A 24,172-nucleotide genomic window follows, 5' to 3' on the forward strand; every position below is an offset into this window, starting at 1 on the left:
ACTGATTAACATGACATTTCTGACATATTCTTCAAATTAAATAATTTTTTTTTTTTTAAGAAGAGATCAGCTGGCAGTTCATCTTTTTGGAAGATAAGAAGATGCATAGTGATATTTCAATCTTTTCTTATTATTATCGTGTAATTTATCAATATTAGAAATCGAATTCAAAACTTATCGTGTAGAATATAAATCTGAAATTTATCTTTAACTACTAAACCACTTTATAATAGTTGTTCAAATTAAATTTAAGGATATATTCAAATTTGGAGTAGATGTGACTTATTTTTAATATTTCGTCCTTTGTTTGTAGGCTTTCTTTCATTGTTCTCTTTTGTCTTTACTTATCGTATACTATTCACTACACTGACTTTTATATATTCTTTTTTAAACGTTGGGAAATAATCTCACATCGGACATAACAAAAATAATATACAATTTATATGTGGACGTTAATTTATAATATCATTAAGGTTTTATGTGATAAATTACAACATCTTGTAACAGTTGATTAAGTGAGATAATATCAATTATGATTATGGTTAAGTGAGACAATATCGATAATGTTAGTGGTTAAGTAAGACAATGTCGATGATGTTGGTGTTGAGCCATGCTAAGCCTAAAAAAGTTATTAACTAATACAAACTAATCAATAAAAAGGAAACATTAGTAGTACATTAGTTTTTCATCAACTAGATGGTCTGAATTCGAGGTTGGGATTAGAATTGTAAATTGACTCAGAACAGTTCAAGTTGGACTTCTATTTGGTTCGTTTAAGCTCAATTCATAAGTAAAATGAGCTAGGCTTGAAATATGAGAGATGATTTTTACACATCTCTTTAAGTTTCTTACATATCTTTTTTTATTTTTGTTCATAAGATTGAACCAATTAAATGGAACGAACGCCCTCATTAAACACGAATATTTCAATAGCTAAAAAGAGAGTGTACTTATCATTTTCCTAAAATATTAGGCTCATTAGTAAACTTTGGTATATCCGGCTTATAAAGATCGTGAGCAATATTTTGTATCTTTTTTTATTGGACATGCACTCATTTCAAAGTTTATAGCCTACTATTTTGAGTATATTTAGGGATTGTTTTGAGCTGCTTTTAAAATGATTAAAAACATATTTTTTTGAAAATGTTTTGGAACGAATATTTAGTAAAAAAACAAATGAATCATGAAAAAGCATTTTAAGTGCTCTTGGAACTCAGAAACACCTTTTCTAAAAACATTTTTAGTTATTTTAAAAGTACATTAATTTTGTGTTCATTACTATGCTTTTTATAAAAAGAATTGTATCAATTTTCAAGTTTTATTCAGCCATGTCAACAAAAGAACTCGAGTTCAGCTTATAAACCAGTTGAGCTCGAGCTTGGAAATATCATTCAAGCCAAATTGGAGCATATGTTTACGGGCAGCAACTAAGGAGTTGGAGCACCTTCATACCCGACTTTGGTTTTGATTACTAACATATGTATTGGGTGAAGTTGTTATTATTTAGGGTTGTATGAGTGATGAGTTTAGTTTGTAGATAAACTTGCTCCTAAGTTTGTAATTGCAAATTAAATTTTCGAACGATTAATAAACATGCATAGTTAGGTTTTTCAATATGACTAATTAAGTTTATCATCTTAAAATTTATTATCACTTTCTTTTGTTACATTTCATAGATGAGTCTATAGACCTATCTAAATCTGAACACTAAAATAATCAGATTATAAATTTGATGACGATAAACCATGTTAGATTGTAAATGGTGAAGTGCTCCGAGTCTATAGACCTATCTAAATCCGAACACTAAAATAATTAGGTTATAAATTTGATGATGATAAACCATGTTAGATTGTAAATGGTGAAGTGCTCCGTTGAATAAAATCTTCCCTTTTAACTCACAACAGCTCGAGCTTAACCTCTAATTTTTCTTAATCTAACTTAGAGTGTAAGCAATCTATATTATAGTTATAAATAATAGGAAAATATTTTAATGAGAGTAATAATAAATGATATGAAAAAGTTGAAGTCAGAGTTGAAGAATGAGAGTGGTACTCATGGAAAATACGAATAGGGACAGATTGGATTGGAGGGAGAGAGGGAGCTAAGTCGCTAACTGCTAAGCAAACAAATGTTGGTTACAGCTGTATTCACGACCACCACTCTCCCCCCTCTTCTGGTCATCTCTTACTTTTTTTTCTTTTATTCCAGTAAATAATATAATCCAATGCGTATTAATAATAACTCAATAATATTATCCTATAATTTCACATTATCTATTTCCTATTCCTTTTCCTTTTTCCCTCGTTTAACAATTTTGTTCTCTTGATCACTCGACAACAAAAATATATGATCGTGTATTTACTAAATTTTATATTAAGTGTTAAAATTAAAACATTAGAAGAACATACGTACATTCTTAATCATCAAATGGCTGAAAAACATTTATTATGATATATTTATTTTTGCAATATTTCTACCCATATATGTATTCATGAATTTTGTTACGAGACTGTTAATCTTAATTTTATTTCAAGTGGTATTCAATATTAAAGAAAGAGAGGTTAGAACATGAGATGCAGTCTCTCTTGAGGTGATTAATCTTCATTGCGCGTTAAGTATTTTGTTTGAAATATCTTATTAGAGAATGGTATTTGGGGTCATGATTCATGCTCGAGGAGTGGTTTCTGTCGCATCCTGGCTCCGGACGGATCACTTCCCGGGCCCGCTCCACCACCGTAGCACGATATTGTCCGCTTTGGGCTTACCATTGCCTCACGGTTTTGTTTTTGGGAACTCATGAGCAACTTCCCAGTGGGTCTCACCCATCATGGGATTGCTCTCGCTCGAACTCGCTTAACTTCGGAGTTCCGATGGAACCCAAAGCCAGTGAGCTCCCAAAAGGCCTCATGCTAGGTGGAGATAAGAATATACATATAAGGATCACTCCCCTGGGTGATGTGAGATGTCACAATCCACCCCCTTTAGGAGCTTGATGTCCTCGTCGGCACACACGCGGCCAGGGTTAGGCTCTGATACCATATTGTCACATCCTGGCCCGGGAGGGGACCACTTCCTGGGCCCGCTCCACCATCGTAACACGATATTGTCCGCTTTGGGCCCCGATTACGCCCTCACGGTTTTGTTTCTAGGAACTCATACGAGAACTTCTCGATGGGTCATCCATCCTGGGAATGCTCTCACGCGTTACTCGCTTAACTTCGGAGTTCCCATGGAACTCGAAGCCTGTGAGCTTCCAAAATGTCTTGTGCTAGGTAGAGATGAGAATATACATATAAGGATCACTCCCCTGGACAATGTGGGATGTCACAATTTCCACCTTATATCAAATTCAATCTGTCGATTCTCTTCTAAATTATGCAATTTAGAATGCTCAAATAAATAAGGAAATGCAGAGGTGAAAAGATAAAGTGCAAACATCCCCTCCCTTTTAAGTTTATGTAGCTTCTTTATTATTGATTAAGGACTCATTTGGAAGTATTTTTAGAATAACTGAAAGCGTTTGTGGTAAAATTGGTTTTGGGCTCCAAAAGCATAAGTGCTTTTTGGAAGAAGCAGTAGATATGTGTTTCTTAGAAGAATCACTTAAAATGTTCTTTTAGGATTCACTTAAATTTTACTAAGGATAGATTTCAAAACATTTTCAAGCAATTTCAATAATTTTAAAAGTAATTTTAAACGAGTTCTAATCAATTTTTTCACATAGCATCGATATTTTATGTGACAACTAATATTATGTATTGGTTCAACGGAGAGTTTAGGTTGGCAATTTGTCAACAAAATCCACACATATGACAACCTAAGCATGACAAAAACATGACCATATAATAAGTTTTTCAATTAAATAAAAGAAATACACAGCGAAAGTTAAAAAAACAAGTAAAATACGCTATACAGTGATGCAGGTGCAGCAGAGTGAGAAGGGAAGAGAGAAAATGACGATGGTATTTTTGCTTCGTTTATTGTGAGAAGGTGTGTGTCCTCGTGATCCGCGCACAGCCTACTACGTGATATCCAAAGCAAACTCTGTACAGAAACATCATCAGCAGCAGCAGCAGCTGCATGTACCCACTTCCCATCTCTCTATCTCTCTGTCTCTCTGTCTCTCTCTCTCTGTTTACTACTGAGTCTGAGCCAATCCCTCTCTCTCTCTCTCTCTCTCTAGGAGGAGTTGTTGCTGAAGTTCACATCAATCATTTACTCACACTATTTATTGCACCCACATTCAAGAGAAAGAGATTTCTCTTATTGGGTAATCCAGTTTGTGGCGTCTCTCTCTCTTTCTCTCTCGTCCTTGTTCTTGTTTTGTTGGACTTCTGGTTCTCTTGCTGCTCAATTTCAGGTTTTGTTTCAGCTCCGCAACTTTTAGGTACTCTCTCTCTCTCTCTCTCAATTCACGTCTCTTTTTCTCCCAATTAACTTTGTTTGTGTGACTCTTGACTCTGCTTTTCTATATGTAATCTCAATGTTTCTAATATTTTTGGGGATTCCATTGTGCTGAAATTGTGTACTTTGGTTGGAAAAATTTTGTGGGTTGAGCTTGGTTTGATGAAATTTAAATTGGGTTGAGCTTAGTTTGCAGAAATTTGAACTGGGTTGGCTTGTTTTAGCTTCAATGCTCTGTTTGATGCATAAGTTTTGTTATCGAGTATGCTGGTGACTAATTACCCACTTATTGGTTTGATTAGTCGTAGATTTCAATTCAGTTGATTGCTAGAACCCTAATCTTTGTTGGTCTGATGGAAAACTGCAAGAGACGATGCGAGTAATGGAAGTTTTTTAATTTTAGGTCAATCCACACAAAAAGTTTCCGTAAATTGACCATAACCAAGCCAATCAGCTTTAGGTGAAGTCTTTGGGTTTTTTTTTTGGTTTTTTTTTTTTAACAAACGATATTATCTGCAGTAAGGGAGAAGGGGGTGAACTTAGCCTCACAATAGGCTAGCAATAGTGTGGTTCAAATCGCATTTGGCGAGAATCGAACCTAAGATCTCTCACTTATAAGTGAAGAGGAATATCATTTGACCATTGATACTAAATAACAGGTGAAGTCTTTGTTGAGTTCATTGAATTTTGTATGTGCATTTCTTTTCTCTGTTTATCTGTATTGACTGGACTCTGGTTGGCTTGAATTTAAAGGAATGCTAAGTTGGATTTAGGTTGATGGAATTTGATCAGAGTTTGTTAAATTAGTGTGAAACCGAGTCCAAGACTTGTCACAGGAGATAAAGAGGGCAAGTCAACGTTTAGGATTTAAGTATTAATGATTCTACATGTGTTGTAATATGAGTGGATTTGATGCACCACATTGGCATTCTACGTGGTGCAACAGATATGCACAGTAATTTCTTGTATAAATGAATTGAAACAGTGAAAGTATCTTATCTAGAGAACATATAGATGCACAGCTTCGGCTTTCTTTCTTTTAGCAGTTTTAAGTGTATTTATTTTCTTCCATATGCTTATTCTAAGAAGAAAGCAGAAACTCAGAGTTTCTCTCTGTATAACACCTTTGAATAATTGGTTAGATAGTTGTTAACTTGATTGAGGAACATTAAGTTACGTTAATTGATTTGCAGTAGGATTGTTTGATAATGACAGATACGGGATATTGCGTGATTTGTCCAATAAAATTGTGAATATGTTTTGGCCTTAGTTCGACAGTAAATTGATCAAACAGGGCTCTGCAGCCGTGCAAGTTGAAGACTCGGTGCAGCTTTGAAGCCGGGTTCTTGTATACAATCAAAGCTTTGCGCTTAAATTTATCGCGAATATAAACTCTTTTAAGTCCCTGACATTACTTCCTCCGAGATTGCCATCAAATTTCGTTACTTAATTCCCGGTGATCTAATTGTCACTATTCTGCTGATGCTGCAGGCCGTCCAAGAATATGGCTTTCGGTATGATGGGGAAGTTTTTGTGACGAGAATGGATCCTCAGGCTTTTATTAGGTTGTCAATAGGCTCACTTGGACTAAGGATTCCGGGAACACCTTTCAAATCTGAAAAATCTTGTATTCATGCATTCTCTTCCCAGTATTCGTGTGAAATTCGCCTTCGAGGATTCCCTATGCAGACAGCATCAATTCCCTTAGTTTCTTCCCCTGAAGCTACTACTACACCTGATTCTCTCAGCATGGCCTCGAGTTTTTATCTTGAAGAATCGGATATTAAAGCGCTGCTGGAACCTGGCTGTTTCTACAATCCTCATTCCTGTCTGGAGATTGCTATTTTCACAGGGAAGAAGGGATCCCACTGTGGTGTAGGGAACAAAAGGCAGCAAATTGGGACATATAAGCTGGAGGTTGGTCCCGAATGGGGCCAAGGAAAGCCAGTGGTTCTTTTCTGTGGATGGATAGCTATCGGCAAAAACAAGCACGAAAGTGGAAAATTGAGTGCAGAGCTTCATTTGAGAATTAGACTAGATCCTGATCCAAGATATGTTTTCCAGTTTGACGATGTGACGAAAGTTAGTCCTCAGGTTGTTCAGCTTCAAGGCTCCTTTAAACAGCCTATTTTCAGCTGCAAGTTCATCCGAGACAGGTGACGTGACATCACTTATCTTTATAACCTATGTTAAATGTTTAAGACTTCTGCATCAAAACTATGTGAGGTTTGTATTGCTGAGAAAAGAAACAAACATCGATGTAGTTTCTGATAGTTTAATGAATCTACAGGGTTCCCCAGGTGGATCCATTGAACACATACTGGTCAGGTGCTGCTAACAATCCTGATCTGGAAACAGAGAGAAGGGAGAGAAAGGGATGGAAGGTGACAATACATGATCTCTCTGGCTCGGCTGTTGCAGCAGCCTTTATAACAACTCCATTTGTTCCGGCAACAGGTTGTGATTGGGTTGCAAGGTCCAACCCCGGAGCTTGGTTGATTGTTAGTCCTGATCCTTGCAGGCCCAATAGCTGGCAGCCATGGGGAAAACTTGAAGCATGGCGTGAGCGTGGCATCAGAGACACTGTTTGCTGCCGATTTCGCCTTCTGTCAGAATGCCAGGAGGCCGTGGAGCTCTTTATGTCTGAAATCCGCATCAATGCTGAAAAGGGTGGGGAGTTTTTCATAGACACGGACAGACAGATGCGGGCAGTAGCAGCGGCAGCAGCATCCGCCAGTCCGATACCAAGCCCACAAAGCAGTGGAGACTTCGCAGGTTTATATCCATTTGTAGGTGGTTTCGTCATGAGCTGTAGAGTGCAAGGGGAAGGAAAAGCCAGCAAGCCATCGGTACAACTAGCCATGAGGCATGTGACGTGTGTGGAGGATGCCGCCATCTTCATGGCTCTTGCAGCTGCTGTCGATCTTAGCATTGAGGCATGTAGGCCTTTCCGTCGGAAGTTCAGGAAACCCTCCTGCCCTTCTATATGAAAATGTAAGAAAATTTGAGGAAGAAAAGAGCGGAAGGGAAACCGTGCACTGAAGAACCGTAGTTTCTCTTGATTGATGTACCATCTTGCATTGTGTACAGGAAACTCTTATTTAGAACTCTCAAAGATTGTTTAACTACTCATTCATGGTAGCAGTAAGCCGAAACGGTGTCATTATACATCACATTGGGCAGTACCTACTATTTTGTCATGGGTGACGGAATGAGGATAGTTTTTAGGAAAACATCCACTTTCGGGGTTGCCCCTGATAAGAACGAACTTATCTATCACCGATTGCGGGTTGTATGCAACCGGTTACACGTAAAATTTTCTCATGATAAGCTAATATTCAACGAGCAACAAAACAAAGATGTTACTTAAAAGAAAGGGAAGTAGGAACAAGTACAACTACGCTGGTTTCTTTTGATTCTATGTCGTTTTCATGCGTTACGGACTTAATTGGGAACAGACAGATCCAGCAGGAAGGAAAAGGACAGAATATATTTTGTATCTCTGCTCTTGTTTTTCCATTCAATATAGAGTCAGGGTCTGGAATAGCACAGTACCAAACAAACCGAAATTCAAAGATCGTCGAGGGCAAAAGAAAGAGAAGCAGCACGCAATTTCAATTCATATACAGGCAAGAGAATACGGCTCCTTAGAAAACAATGTGAAGACAACACACTCTGTCCATCGTTTGAAACGGAACAAAAGACGAAAGCGAAAACCACCCCGATGTTAGTAACGTTACCAAGCTATGACATTAGGCTTCTGTTATCTGGAACAGTGTGTCAACTTCTCCAATAACAGTTCGAGCTTCTTCAATTTCAGGGCCTTCCTTCTGGTTCAACTCTTCTTCTACTTCAGCCTAAAAGTAATTATCTTGCTTAGTGAATTGGGGCCAAAAGAGTTGGTACTTCAAACTAAGGTTAACCAAGACTTTTACGTACCAAAATTCCTTTCAGGTCAGCTAATGAGGCCTCCAAGCGTTTCCGACAGTCAGGAATCATCATCCTTGATTCAGCAAGCACATTTTCCTGTAAGGGAACCAAGAAGGCAAGACAGGAGTTTTATTTGGAAGGGATAGGCATATATCCATTGATCTTTTCGTTTCTTCAGTTGACTTCTCAATGAAGTAGCTTAACAAAGAATATACGAGAACTTCTCCAAGCAATCAGAAGCAAGCTTGTGTCCATGGCCTTTAGTTTGAACATTATCTGATGGGAAAAAATACTCCCTGACTTATACCTATTAGAATTAATGGATCTCCAAAAGAACATAGACAGTTGATAAACTAAGTTATGAAGTGTATATTGTGGGGTTATGTAATCTTAAACCTTTTCTTCTGTTAAAGTTTTTTGTAAATTACCATAATTTCTACAAACAAGCAAGCAAGCAAACGCATCTGAACATTTATGTGTACATGCAGATTGCACAATGCACTGATCAAGTCAATCTACATCTTATTAATCGCCTCAAAAGTGTTCCAAAGATTGAATCAGAGGGTAAAATGATCCATTAAAATTTCAAATAAGTCATCAGCTAACAGGAATTTGGCCCCAAATCTTATTAATGGTATGCTAATAACTATTAGTGAAAAAATAAGAAAGCAAAAATGTGGGACTTCTTTTTCTACTAGCAAGGTACTGAATGTCCAAATTTGTTAACAGGGGAAAAGTATACAAATCCCTTTCTAAAAACTATGAAGTTTAACAATAGAATGATAAACAAACAAGTAAAACAAGTTAATTGATGCCGAAAACATTCAAAAGAAAAAGGTCAACCTAACTTCAGAAATCTTAACAAAGTCCTATAAAAAATGTCTAGTAACATATTCCCACCACAGAGAATGATATATATCTAAAATGCATAAATTTCCAAACAACAGATGATAACTGACTCACATATCACAAACATAAAATATGACATAATGCCACAAATCAAGACAGCTAAGAACCATGTAGGGAGTTCAGAAACTCGTAAGTGAGCAAATTTGTTGTTGTCAACTAACCAAATGTTTGCAACAACTGCAAGACAATATAAATTTAAAGATGATGACAACTTAATGATGCCAGCTGGTGAATGATGCATGTCTCGATCATACCTGCTGCTTCAGGTCATACGGATCAGCTCCTTTCTCTTTCATGTCTGCTGTTTTGGCGGCTTCTCTCTCAACCTCTTTCTCGTAGGAAAGAAGCTCCTTAACTAGGCGTTTACAAGTACCAGTCTTGATTTTCAGATTTCTTAGGGTTGCCATTGGTGTCCTATCAAAAGATCATTTTCTTGATAAATGCAAAATACGAAACCCATGATCTAAAATATCGCATTTGAGCTTTATATTCAATCAATCAATCTATAATATGCTACATATTATAATTCAATAACAGACTCGTGTAATTAAACTAAAATTTATAAGCTATATATGGCAGATTCACGACGCCCTCATCTTCTGTTCCAGATCCCATTTAAAGGAAGTGTTTTTCTAACTAATTGAACAAAAGCGGGAAAGGGGTCGGTGCAGTTTGAGATCATTCTTGTTTTCTGAGACATTTTGATATAAATGATTTCAAGAACTGGCGGAGGCAGGAATATATCTTAAGGGGCACGAACTATACTACATCAGTAACAGTACCAAATAGCAACACTAGGATATAATGATATAAAACCCAGAATTCAAATGTTGATTAACAATATTTCTTTCATAGTCTAATATTCCTTCAAAATTGAACAAACTCCTTCACTCAACGGGCAGAACGATGCCCAAAACAAATGCCCACTTCCATCATTTCATGGTAGTGCTTCACAAGGAAACCCCACCAAGGATTCATCCGTCAGTGGAGCTATTTGCCTCACTGATCAAAATTTCAACGAAAAATAGCACACAAACAGCATAAACTAATCAAAATGTAGGCTCAAATGCACAATATTTTAGTTAAAGATAGGAAAATATACAGATCCACCAGTGGGAAGCATTCAGTAAAGCGAACATTGCTCTTATATTTGAGGAATGTCTTTTAGAACCCTTCACAGAGAGAGAGAGAGAGAGAGAGAGAGAGAGAGAGAGAGAGTACCTGCGCGTACAAGAGAGGAATAGCAAACAGGAGCAGAAGATTGTGCAAGATTAAATACACGCGATGAAGTGAACAAGGTGACGGAGAAGGAGTGTCTTTGGTCGGTTTATGGTGCGGGAATCTGAGTTCGATTGGAGAGTCGGGGGAATCTTGGCCCCGCGGATTTGCTGTCTCAAACCTATTGTCTCCTTCATACTAGTTTTCAATCCAAATCGAGTCACCGTCAAGTTCAATACTAATTATTTTCCCATTCTTTATCCCAGTGTAAAATTACAAAAGAAATCATGGATGAAGCGTGAGTGGAAGAAAAAGAAAAGAAAAACAAAAAAAAAGGTAAATTACCACCTTCTTCCAAGTTTGAGGTTTATTGGAACCTTATACAATATTTTCAAAAAATTAATTTTCATATCTCAAGTACTATTTTATTTCAACATAATACATCCGTTACATTTTCCATCATTTGGTCCATTAAAAACTAACGTTGCTGCCACATTTGTACCATGTGGTAACCACATTTGTGCCACGTGGCCAAAAAATAATTTTTTATGCATTAAAAATATTATAATATTTATCCTATTGAAAAAAATAAAAACCCTATCAAACCCAAAAACCATCCCCGACCCACTCCCTCTCCTTCGCCCCACCCCATCCCACCCCCACACCCCCCCCCCCCACCCCCCCATCCCACCCCCACCCCCACCTACCCCGTAATCTCCCATCCCACCCACCCCCACCTCCCCATTTTGCCCTCCAGCGGTTGATAATTTTCCCATTGTTCTTGAATTTGGTTTATATTTTCCATTTTTTTTTTATTTTTTTTTATATTATTGTTGGGTTTCTACCGAATGGGTTTTCGATTTGGGATTTTTGATTTGGGATTTTTGATTTGGGGTTGTTTGAATTGGGGTTTTTGATATGGGTTTGATTTGGACTCTTACCTTAACAGGAACGAGTCTTTGCCGAGCTCCGATTTTGGCGAGGAAGAAACAGAGAATGGAAAAGAGGTAATGGTGTTGGAGGAAGATAGCGTGATGATGGTTCACAAAGCAACTTTGATAGACTAAGAAGATGGTGGGATATTGCAGGGGAGGTGGGGGTGGGTGGGATGGGGGGTTGTGAGGTAGGCGGGGGTGGGGTTGGATGGGATGGGGCGGGGGAGAGGGAGTGGGTCAGGGATAATGGTTTCTGGGTTTGATTGATATTTTTTTTTATTTTTTATTTTTATTTAAAGGATAAATATTTTAATATTTTAAATGCATAAAAAATTATTTTTTGCCACGTAGCACAAATGTGGTAGTCACGTCAGCATAAATATGGCAATCATGTTAGCTCTTAATGGACGGATGTATTATATTGAAATAAAATAGTACTTGAGGTATGAAAGTGAGATTTTTTGAAGATGTTGTATGAGGTTGCAGTAAACTTGAAACTTGAGGGATAAAATGTAATTTACTAAAAAAAAAAAAGGAAAAATTAGGGCATGATCCCTCAACTTCATCCCAATTGCGTTTTAATTGAAAATCCATGAGTATTGATCTCTAAAATTTTCTAAATGTGGAACATAGTCCTTTTGAGGCTTTGAGAGACACCTTGAGAAATTTCGACTAAAATAAGGAGTATAAAGGGACAAAAAGGGCAAAAGTTAAAAGACCGTTGCTCCACATAACAAGTTCATGACCAGTACTCAAAGATTTTTAGTTCACAAACCACAACACCAATTGGCCTAAAATTCAAGACATTGCTCTAATTTTGTACATTTTTCCTTGTATATTCTTATACATCTCTCCTAGTTGATATCTCCTTCACTAGCTCTTCTACATTTACCAATTCGTCATGCAGTTCTTCTCTATCTTCAACACAAAAATTAAAAATTAAAAACTAAAAACAAAATAACAATTAAACTCATCATTAGCTTTTCACAATAATTCTTTCACCAACTTCGAAACAGATTGAAAAGTTCTAACTGAACTTATAGACTCTACAACAGTGTTCTAAAAATCAGCCTAGGCGCCTAGGTGTTAGGTGTGGGTGTGCCGATGCGATTAGGTCCGAATCGTTAAGAAAAATTGAGGAGTTGTTAGGCGCCCGCCTAGGCGCTCTTAGGCGGCCTGAGCGGTCTAGACGGAGTGAAATGGTTTCCTGGGAAGAAAATCCAAATAGATACCCAGAATCACAAAAGCTTTCTCGCCGTTTCGACTCCCTCTCTCTGTTCACCATGACTTTCTTAGGTGTCGCGACTCCCTCTCTCTGAAATCGGTCGAAGAAGAGAAACTTACAGCGCAAAACAGAAGAAGAGGAAGCAAAAAACAAAGGGGAAAATTTACAGAGGGAAAATGGAAAAAAGAAGAAGAAGAAGAGGAAATGGAAAGAAGACGAAGACGAAGACGAAAAGGTAAGAATTAAAAAGTAATAGTTTCCGGTTTTCAAGGCTTCGAAATGGTCCCCTTCGTTTGGGAGTCTCTTGGCTGATGTGAGGGATGGGGACTAGGGGTGGAGGGGTGGAGGGGAGGGGTCACACCACACACATGGTGCTTTATGAAATGGTGACGGATGCATGGACCTCTTCAGAATTTTGTCTTTATCATTAACCACCCAACTGACTACGTGGGATTTTTACTTTTATTTTTTTAAAATTGGATATGATCATTCAAAATGTCTTTAAGTTATATGGCATATATGCTTAATGTGTTTTTAAATTTTGGACTTGTTAGATACTCTTTTTGCATTTTATCATTTTATTATCTTATTCATGGATTCATACTAGTATAATTTTTTGTAAGTATCAATATGCACTTATTTACAAGATAGACAAGAAATTTACCTAAATCCGCCAAGGCTGCCTAGGTGTCCATCTAGATCCCGCCTAGCCGCCCAACTAGTGCCTAGCGTTTTTTAGAACCTTGCTCTACGATTGATGTAGTACTTCTAAAGTTGAAGAACTGCTTCTAGTTTTGCATTCATCAAATTCAAAACTCACAAATTCATACAAGGTATAAATTAAGCAAACTGCACCTCACTACCTCGATCTGCTAGTGAATCACTTAAAGTTGACTTAGTTATTACCCCTAAAAAAATAATGCTAGGTAGACCAACTTTTTGATAAATCACGTGACGTGTCACCAATATGAAATAAACACGTTAATCAACACATAAGTAATAATCTAATCATCAACAACTAGGTCATATGATTTACAAAATTTGGTATAAATAGTTGGTCTCCCTCACATTATCTTAAGAAAACTTATAATTGATTTTCCCCTAAAACTGACATTTAGTCTTATTTCCGAACCTTTTGTCTCACTTTGCCCTTTGAAATTTTCATTTTTGTCTCATTTAGTCTAAGTGCACCACATTTTCATCAAATAGACGTTAAGTCAAAGGGTTGTATGGACATTTCATTTTTTAACACAATTCTTTTTCTCCAACCTACCTACTAAGGAAATCCCAATACCATTTTTTACAACTCTAATTCAAACTCAAGAAATTTTCTCCATAATTTACATACCCAGGGACTTTCTCCAGGTTTAAGATGAATTGTCATCATCACCAAGAATATTAGCCGTCAACTAAACTCAAGGATTGGATTTCCAGGCTTGGGGCTTACCTCTAGTTTTATAAACATGAAATTCCCATGCTACCCTTTAATTTACTATCTATTTGACGGAATGGATGAAGAAATGGATTGAGACTAAATAAGACGAAAATGTCTACTTAAGGGGCAAAGTGAGACAAAACCAATTTCAAGAGCAAATCAATTAATAAGAAGAAAAGAAAAAAAAAACTTGATAAGCATTAAAGAACTACCATTTATGTGCTACCGGAGGTGGATCTATTAAGGGATATGGGTGGTCTCGAGACCACCTAAAAGCCTGGATAAGTATTTGTGGAATCTATGAGGATCACCCAAGTCTGGGCATTTGGTGGAGGAGAAGATGAGGGGAGGGGGGGGGGTGCAGTGTTTTGGGTCTTCTGACATTTTGCAAACCAGAAGGAGGAAGAAGAAGACTAGGTTTTTTTAAATGACTTGGCCAAAATGACATTGTTCTGAGCCAAGTCATTTAAGTAAAATGGTGAGTTTGATATGTGGTTCGAAGACACCCTCCCATCCTAAGCCAGGTGTTTTTTTATTTATTTATTTATTTTATTGTTTTTTTTTAAAATATTTTTAATACATCGATATATTTTACACTAAAAAGAGGGAGAGTTCGACCAAGCCACACAATGAGCAACCTAATTTGGTATCGAATTTGCCATCCACAAGATTCAAACCTAAAACTTCTCACTTTTAAGTGACGAGGAATACCACCAGATCGTAATAGCGAGGGACTCCTAAGCCACATTCTTTGATACATAGTTTTCACCATTTTCTATTATAATACAAAAGGGATTCAACTTTCAAGGAGAGAAATTTTCCAATTCCAATTCCAACTCCCTAATTGGCTATCATATTCCCCAATCCCCACCCCACCCAACCAAAGACCACCACCATCGGTTACTCTCCAGTCTTCACAGACCACCATCAGGTCCATCACAAGGTCCATACCAGCACCTGTCTGTCTCTTGTCTTCTCTACCAAGTCCCCGGACCACCAGTCTGCTGTTATGCTCCACCACCACTCAACCCCTGATTATTAAATTTAAGTAAATTTTATATTTTAGCCTAAATTAATCGAATGTTCAATTCAATAGATTATAGTTATTGTTAATTTGTTATGATTTTTTTCCTCTTGTTTGGATCATGAAGTTGTTTGTTCATTTATATTTTTTAAGTTTCATGAATTGATATGGTTTTTTGTTTTGATCAATTGATATGTGTAGAATTTAGAAGCATAAAACGATAAAATGAAACCTCATCGTGGACAAATTAGTCTTTGTGGCTTGTAATATTATTTGTACAAAGATTATGAAAGAAAAGTTGTAGCTTATCATTTAATTTTTTCAATGTTATTTTTGTCTAATATTTTTTGAAGCTTTTATGAGGGCGAGCCTTACGCAACGGAAATGTTGCTATTTTTTTAGAGGTCTTAGGCTCAAATTTCATAGATGACGAGTTCGAAATAAATTTATTCCCACATTGCTCAATGTAGATATATTGTTATGAAACTATTCCATATTAGCTTCTTGCCATTTAGTACTATAGTTAAGTAAATTCCTCTTCACTTGTAATGAGATGTTTTAGGTTTGAATTTCATAAATAGCGAGTTCATACTCCCTCACACAGCTTAGGGTATGTTGTAACTATTCAGATGCCTTCCAAGTAGTATCTAGGTCAAAGAATTTTGTTTGCATTCATAACTGAAGTAAAACAAAATAGTTACCTCTTTTCTTGGTGAGTAGAAAAAACAAGTACTATGTAAGTGTGAACACGAAAGTTCCTTGAAACAAGAAACAAGAATAACGTGTACAAAATAATATTTTTTTGTTTAATGATTTTGGGGTTACGATCTCTCTCAAATTGGGTCCTTTGATTCTATCTTCGTAGGGTGTAGGTTTGTGGATGAGTTGTTGATCCAAAGGGCCATCGGGGCTTGATCTAAGGATGAACAGTTGATGAACGGATGAACACTTTCTTCAAGGGCCGTCGGGGCTTGATCTTGAATAATGGTTGTGTGAATTTCTTCAAGGGCTTTTGGGCTTGATCTTGAAGGTTGATGGATGAGCGGATCTTCAAGGGCATTTGGGCTTAATCTTGAAGAACGATTGGATGTGTGGATTTGTTGAGGTTGTTGATCCAAAGGGCCGTTGGGGCTTGAGCTTAGGATGAACGGATGAACACTTTCTTCAAGGGCCGTCGGGGCTTGTGCTTGAATAATGGTGGGAGTTCTTCAAGGGCCGTTGGGGCTTGATCTTGAAGGAGGATTTGACGAAGAACGAAGAGTGCTTTCTTGATCCTTCGGGATTTTCTTGAGAACTTTAGAACTTTAAGGCTTCAAGGTTTTGGTGTCTGTATTTGTTGATGTTGTTGATCCAAAGGGCCGTTGGGGCTTGATCTTAGGATGAACGGATGATGAATGATGGACGCTTTCTTCAAGGGCCGTTGGGGCTTGATCTTGAATAATGGTTGTGTGGATTTCTTCAAGGGCTTTTGGGCTTGATCTTGAAGGTTGATGGATGAGCGGATCTTCAAGGGCTTTTGGGCTTAATCTTGAAGAAAGATTGGATGTGTGGATTTGTTGAGGTTTGAGAATGAATCACCACCACAAAAATATTTATAGGCTTTGAGAATGAATCACCACCACAAAAATATTTTTTTCCTTTCCAAGCACCATTGCCTAATTTTCCCACTTGCAATATTGAAATTGAAGTGGTGTAACTTATGGTCTAATTTCCCACTTAATACCATTTTAAACTTGAAGTGGTGTAACTTATGGCCTAATTTCCCACTTAATACCATTTTAAACTTTAAGTGGTGTAACTTATGGCCTAATTTCCCACTTAACACCATTTTAAACTTGAAATGTGTATGCTTTGTCATTGCCCAAATGAGAAAAACTTGTTTTGATCCTCAATGGATTGAAATGTACTTGCCTTGTCATTGCCCAAATGAGAAAAACTTGCTTTGATCCGTAATGGATTGAAGTGTGCTTGCCTTGTCATTGCCCAACATGAGAAGAAAAACTTGTTTTGATCCTCAATGGATTGAAATGTGCTTGCCTTGTCATTGCCCAAAAATGAGAAGAAAAACTTGTTTAATCCTTCAAGGGTATTTCTTCCTATTTTGTTGAGTCACACGCCATGTGTACAATTTGTACAACACGTGGCGTATGCCATGTATGCCTTGACACGTCAAAACTTTAATGCATTGGTGAACATTTGTTTCACCGAAATTTCGATGTCTACAGTAAGTACACAATACATTATGAGAACCTGCATGTCGCAGATCCTCTACAAATTTAGCAGTAGGAAATCGTTTATACATGATACACATAAATACAATATAATCAACCAAACTGAGGAGCAACTCAAATCTGTAAAGTTAGTGGTTATGGACATCAAGTACGATAGGTTATTGGTTTATTCAGTTTCATGTACTAATTACATTGGAGAGGAACATCCTTAAACGCTGCAGTCGTCCTCCAATTAGCTGCAGTTGTCCTTTAATCAGATTTCTAAATGTTTGGGAAAAGATTAAGAATACGAAGAGTGCAACAGCGGACGAAACCCTGCTGACAAGGAATAAACCAAGAAAGTCGTAGAGGCCAAGAGTATTGGAGGGACTGACTACTCATAGTATTATCCTCCATACTATCGTCCGGCATAAGACTTGTTTTTCTATGAAACCAGGTCTTTTTCAGGTCTAAAAGCTGTCCTTCTTCTCATATGTCGTATTTGTGTCGATAAGTCCTCGACCAATTTCGAACCTTTAGGGAAAGCCTGAAGATGAACGATGTATGAACAACTTATTATAAGCTTATATAAGTATAATTTTTTTTTCTTGTTGGTTACAAATTCTTGTTTGTAATTTAAAGTTGTAAATTATATAGAGTCATGTAACATATGGGATAGATCACTTACAAAGGCTAAACCATTGGTGATAGACTTGGTTTTAATGGAGTAGTCAGAAGAATACTTTGCACGGAAGATATTGATATATGGAAGCTCATCAATTATCGCCGAAACACCGCCATGCTTGCTTCCTTTTGATAAAGCATCAGCATATTCTTCAGCTGAACGATATGGCTTCATCCCTTTGAAATTCAAGTTCACTATCACTCCCAATGAACCTGATTGGTAGCCTATATAGTTTCCAATTGAGTCCATTTGTATCTGTTTAACTGTCATCATTGATGCTAAAATAGGGGTGTAATTGGATGTCTATATAAGCACCACAAACATCCATATTATCACTGCAAACTTTGCCAAGTTGCCAAGTATCTTCTCCCCTACAGGAGTTAACAAATAAAGATCTTAAACATTTTTATGAGTTGAGCATTTCGGCAGTAGCTGAAATAAAAGTAGGAATAACATGAACTAGATAAGTGATGAGATATATAGGGCACTTACTACGAGCAAACACAAGGGTTGAGAAGGAGAACCATAATATTGTTCCGATTTGCTGCAAAGGTGTGCCTTGAAATTCTTGGTTGACAGGACGCTCAATTACCCACACAATGAAATCCGTAAGGATAAAGAAACACGCATTCGTTATCCAAAGATAAGCTGAAAGAGGTTTCAAGAAAATCCACATGTCCCTTTGATTTGGGACTAGCATTCCCACACCTAGGTCAGTACATGGCATTGTAAAATCAACATATTGAGATCTGTTTGATGTGATCGTTATATCTCCCACAACAGCGTAATTCTAGTGTGTCATGTCCCCAACATGTGACAAGGAAACCCAAGAATTAATTAAGAAATTCAGATAAGATAGTGAAAGGTAGATTAGGTAAAACAGAAAAATCATTACTTAATTGAATTTATATTAATTAAACATACCTTGAGATGAACCTGGTAAACAAGATCACTGTAGGTCCCCGCCATAACTAAATTTTCATTATCAAATGGAAAAAACTCATGTACTTTATACGGCAACGCACTAATTGCAGTTTTGAACACATCGATACTGAACCCATTGAGATTTGTTCTATTGGTTTGAAGATCATGCTCCACACGCACAAGTGCCTTGAACCCAACACTCACTGGAACACCAATTCTCAATTTTATTTCACTACTCAATTGCCCTTTAGATCCTCCTGGCCATCTGATTGTTTTCAAATGGTTGTTTAAAAGAAGATTTCTCCCATTGTTAAGCATGTGTGACTGAGCTTTATCGGTCTTTTCTTCGAAAAACCAAAATCCGACCCTTCTTGCCTCTTTTCCTATCACATTTACTATCTCTAATGTACCCGAAATCAGTTTCCCCTTTGGAAATTGAATTTCACCACTTAAACCCTTAAACCTCCTTTGCAATATTTCTCTCAGTAGCACAACTCCATGTTTGGATCTACTAGAATTTTTAGTACTTGCTCTTTCAATTGCTTCAGCTAGAGCCCAAGTTGCATCGTACACCCAGACTTTGTCTGCACTTAACTCACTTACTTTCATATTGGGATCCTCCATGTAAAGTTTGTTCATCACTTTTGAAGTAAGATTTTGCAGCCTAGTTGATGCTGGAATATAAGACTTCAAACCTATCACTCATTGCATTGATTCAATCACATTAGAATCCATGAAATGCAAGAAATTCATGCTATCTGATGTCAGAATCCAAGTATACCCTTCACTCATCAGTCCTAACTTATTTACATTTGAGAAAAGGCGAGGCACAAGCAAGCGTGAAATGTGCTCAACAAATACCTTTGTCTTCAGTTTCATTAGCGTTTGGAGTTCTTCAAAGATTTGTTCATTTGTTGAGGATATAGCAATACAACTTTTGTGTGCTATACACACTTTTTTCTGTTGAAAGGAACTTGCCAAAGTTGGAATCATGTTATTCCCATCCTCTATGTTGTCATACAGAAGTATGACATGCTACCATTTAAAAACTTCAATGATGGCATTGATCCCCATAACTTGAGAAGTTTCATCTTGTGCGATCCCGACAGAAAAGGCATATCTATCGTCATTTAGAGGAAGAGGAGAGCTAGGTTCCGAAAAGGACAATATGGGCACTTTAGCTGCTTCCGATTTGCTTCTACTCTTGTTTGTGCACCAATTATTGCTTCAACTTGCATGTATATTTTCCAAAAGATGCAGAGCTGTGTTTGTGACAACTGAAAGTTAAATTAAAAGATGCAGAGTTGTATTGCTTCCACTTTTACTTACAATGACTTATTTCCTACGTATAAATGTGTACTTTTTCTTTTATATACAATGCTATTATAGTCAAATAGGTTGGAGGGAGGGAGAGGGGTGTGAAATTAATACAATAGGTCAGACAAATAGGTATCGAACTCAAAACAACTATTAAATCATCCTCGCCATATATATGACCAAAACTAAATAGATGAACTGGTGCTATATCTATAGTTGAGTATAGATTAACTACTATCGCTTTAAGTATATACGGATTCTAATCGGAAAAACCTAGTGGATTGAATTGAATGATTAGTTACTATCGCTTTAGCTAGAAGCTGCTAAAGAAAAAAGATTTGTACCTGAAAGTCCCCATATATATTGAAGCAAATCATACAAAACTACTTAAAAATGAATGACTTACCAGATTTACACTACTACAATATTAGCTTTGGGTGGTGGATGATGATGGCGGATATTAGCAAAATCTTGTTGGATAAATTATATCCGACATATTATTTAATTGGTAGTGGATATTAGAAACATTATGTCGGTTATATCCGACATAAAGTCCTGGCGGATATCAAAAAAATTATGTCGGTTATAATCGACAGTATTTTTGAATCTTTTTTTTTTTTTAAATATTTTTGATAGATTTTGACGGTTTTTAAGTTAATGGTGACGGTTATAACCAACAGAAATTGGCCATTTTATTATTTTACTTTCTGGCGGTTATTATTTAAGTATTCTGGTGGTTATAACCGACATAAATGAAAATTTTATTATTTTAAAATGTTCCATTGATTAAAAATAAATAAATAAACACGTAATTTTAATTTTATTATTTTAAAATGTTCCATTGATTAAAAATAAATGAAACATATTGGATCTCAGTTAGGCTTTTGATACTTGCCTCCCCTGATGTAATCCTCGTGAAACACTTGGTGGCCAGGCTTCAACGTTCGTTCATTGCTTTTCATGGCCTTGTTGGAAGATTCAGATATGGGTGTGCCACCGCTTATGGAATATATCAAATTCACTTGGTGTTGGTTGAGGCTATCCCTTGGAGGGTGGAGGAGGAACCGATCAATTTTTCCTTCATGTGCCAAAGCTTCAATATGATCATGGAAGGTGATACATTTCTCGCTGTCATGGCCATTATACTCGTGGTAACCACAAAACATGCATGTGTTCTTCGTGGGCTTGTAATCTGGCTTCCTCGGCCTTGGCTTCGGTATCAAGCGAGCTATACTAGGGTAAATGGCCATGCACGTGGCGTTCAAAGGTGTGTATGTCTTATACCTCAGGGTAGGACCCGTCCTGACACATGTTTGGCCCAATGCGTTGACTGCCTGGGGGCGGGCATTATCATGGCGACACCCTTGGTTATTGTGATAGTGCCCCTTACTCTTTTTTACTAAAATGAGACTGGTGAGGAAGGAAGTCTTTCCTCTTGCCCTGAGATTGATACGCCTGTTAACCTGGCGAGGTATTAGGTAGGGCAGAGGGAAGCGTCGCTGCCATTTGGAAAGTTGAGGTCTTCTCATTCGGTTGGATTTGGCTCCCACTCCCCATTTACTGATAAGGGATGGCTGTAGGGAGTTTCCCTTGATATGTCCTTGCCTTGGCAGAGACATGGTTGTAAGCCTGTGTCATCACCTCAGAGTAAGTTTTCCAAGTGTTAGCATTAATCATTTACTTGAAGAAACAGTCGCGTAGGCCTGCCGTGAAGGTTTTAAGGGCGGTTTTGTTATCTGCCTCAACACAGTGAGAATACTCATGGCTGAAACGGCCGACATACTTTCGTAGTGACTCGTTAGGCTTCTGGCGAATAGTGTACAAATCATCTGCAAAATGCAAGCGATCTGTTTGGAAGATGTGTTGAGAGAAAAACAATTTCCTCAGTTCTTCAAATGAGTTTACTATCTCAGGTGGAAGATGGCAATACCAATTCAGAGCCCCGCCAGAGAGGGTAGAAGGGAAGAGAAGACATCGCTCTTCGTCAGTGTGCATCTGGTATGCCATGGTGGACTCAAAGAGGTTAAGGTGTTCAATCGGGTCCTCCCTTTCAGTGTAGAGTTGTAAGTCAAGCTTTTGCTTTGTCTTTGCTTGGAGAGGGGTGTCGAGGATCCTCTTTGTAAGAGGACCAGGCCTGGGTTGGTTCCAGTCATGTATTTCGGCCTGACATTCGGCCTTCAACTTGTTTACTTCCTCAAGGAGTTGTAGAACAAGGGGATCCTGAGTAGAGTCAGGTATTGTTGGACCCTTCTTCTGAAAATCTACATCACCTCTTGGAAGTAGGAATGCTTGATCAAGAGCATGAGATTTTTCTTTGGATTCACCGTATTGACTTCCAGGGTAAGCCTGTCGAAACACCCTCAAGTCCGCCGTACCTTCATATTCCTCTAGGACCTGTCGTTTTTTCCCTAGATTGGCAGCTGGCTTGGGACATAGGAGGGATCGAATCTTTCAGAAACCCTTAGGTCATTAACCTTCGAGCTTATGTGGATGGGGTTCTCTCGACATTGCCTCAGGAAGTCCCAACAGTCGCGATAAACGGCTTTCGAATCTTCCGCTCCTTCTGCAAAAAAGTGCCTTCCTCCACTTCTCCTGCTTCGGGTCGAAGCAGCTGGGTCTCATGTTGATCAACACCTTGATGAGTAGCTCGCTCCCTATTAGAGATATCGATGTTGAAGGCAGGTGATCCCCCATGTTGGGGAGGCACCCAGGTGGTGGTTGACTTCCACGGGGGCGATGAATTCATGTGTTTGAGTATTCCTAGCTTCATAGAGCATCCCGAAGAGCTTCTCATACTGGTCCTGGAGGATCTCATTCTTTATCGCTATCTTGTTCCTCGACTTTAGCTTGAAGAGCAAACTTCTTTCGTTCCTTCTTTCGTTGCTTCGCACTAAGTGCAAGGGGGGTGTAAATTCTGCGTGCTATGGCACCTTTCGTTTCCTATGTTGGAGAGGGGTGCCTGGTCGAAAGAAAGTGTGCGAATGGTGGAAACCAGCTTGACAAAGCTGGAGAGAGTAGGAATAAGTGCGATTCCCACAGACGGCGCCAAATGTTGATGCACAAAATTGGCGAGGACTTTGGTACAATAGAAAGTGTCAAATTTGCGACCTTCGTTAGATTGCTCCAGTCACCAGTGTGGATAAGTATGCAATGATATAGAGATGGGGAAGCAAACACAAGATGTACGTGGTTCACCCAAAATGGCTACGTCCATAGAGTAGAGAAGTTCTCATTAATTGTGAAGGGTTTATACAAATACATAGGTTCAAGCTCTCCTTTTAGCGAGTTCTAGTGAATAGTTTAGTACAAATGACATTATGGATTATTGTGGGCGAATGATCCCCTTTTATAGAAGAGAGTTTCTAGCTTTGTTCTGACATTGACATGTGTCGTGCTGTGATTGGCCTCTGATATCGACACGTGTTGCGCTGTGATTAGCCTCTAATATTGACACGTGTCACATTGTGACTGGCCTCATGGTTGGAGGGAAACTCTTGTGGGTCCTTAACGGTATACTGTTGACTGGTGCTCAGTAGTTTCGGGATTGGTCAAGTATGGTACAAACAAATAATAAACTAAAGTTTTAAATGCGTTTGTGTAATCAACAACGCTCGTTGTTGCAACCTCAGTGTCCCCTATAGAGGTATTGCCGTCTATGCTATCTTGTTTAAATACACCAAAAATTCGCATCAAATCCTCATTTATTTAGTTAGAATCATACATCTCAATTATTTGTTAAGAACCATACAACTCAGTATCAATCTTAGTCTTATACTTTAATTGGTAAAGGGAGGCGTAATAATGCTCTATTTGTCACATGCTTTAATCAAATAAAGCTTTTAATTTGGACCAAAAATGCTGACTGGAATTTGACAAAAATGTCTCCTGGGATTTAAATCATATATAGGTTTGTTTTCAATTCCACCATTAAAACCCATGTCGTATGTTTTTATTAT

At 37.8% G+C, this 24,172-nt stretch overlaps 2 protein-coding genes and 1 pseudogene across 2 annotated transcripts; 1 reads left to right on the forward strand and 2 right to left on the reverse strand.

Moving 5' to 3' along the window:
• Positions 1-3,902: 3,902 nt before the first annotated feature.
• LOC103933668 lies at positions 3,903-7,536 on the forward strand. Its single transcript, XM_018644097.2, has 3 exons — positions 3,903-4,387; positions 5,896-6,560; positions 6,695-7,536. Exons 2-3 carry the CDS (start codon positions 5,947-5,949, stop codon positions 7,392-7,394), a joined length of 1,314 nt encoding a protein of 437 aa, XP_018499613.2. The 5' UTR covers positions 3,903-4,387; positions 5,896-5,946; the 3' UTR covers positions 7,395-7,536.
• Positions 7,537-7,894: 358 nt separating this feature from the next.
• On the reverse strand, positions 7,895-10,713 carry LOC103933669 (tubulin-folding cofactor A). The gene is made up of 4 exons (XM_009343360.3): positions 10,465-10,713; positions 9,498-9,657; positions 8,344-8,430; positions 7,895-8,261 (listed from the first exon to the last, which is right to left on the reverse strand). The coding sequence occupies exons 2-4, from the start codon at positions 9,648-9,650 to the stop codon at positions 8,157-8,159; spliced, it is 345 nt and encodes a 114-aa protein (XP_009341635.2). The 5' UTR covers positions 9,651-9,657; positions 10,465-10,713; the 3' UTR covers positions 7,895-8,156.
• A 6,774-nt stretch (positions 10,714-17,487) lies between these two features.
• Positions 17,488-21,466, reverse strand: LOC108866073 (annotated as a pseudogene).
• Positions 21,467-24,172: the final 2,706 nt, after the last annotated feature.

Source organism: the organism of the source record quoted next, unplaced genomic scaffold, assembly GCF_019419815.1.
Source record: "Pyrus x bretschneideri cultivar Hongxiangsu unplaced genomic scaffold, Pyrus_bretschneideri_v1 Contig35, whole genome shotgun sequence".
NCBI lineage: Eukaryota > Viridiplantae > Streptophyta > Magnoliopsida > Rosales > Rosaceae > Pyrus > Pyrus x bretschneideri.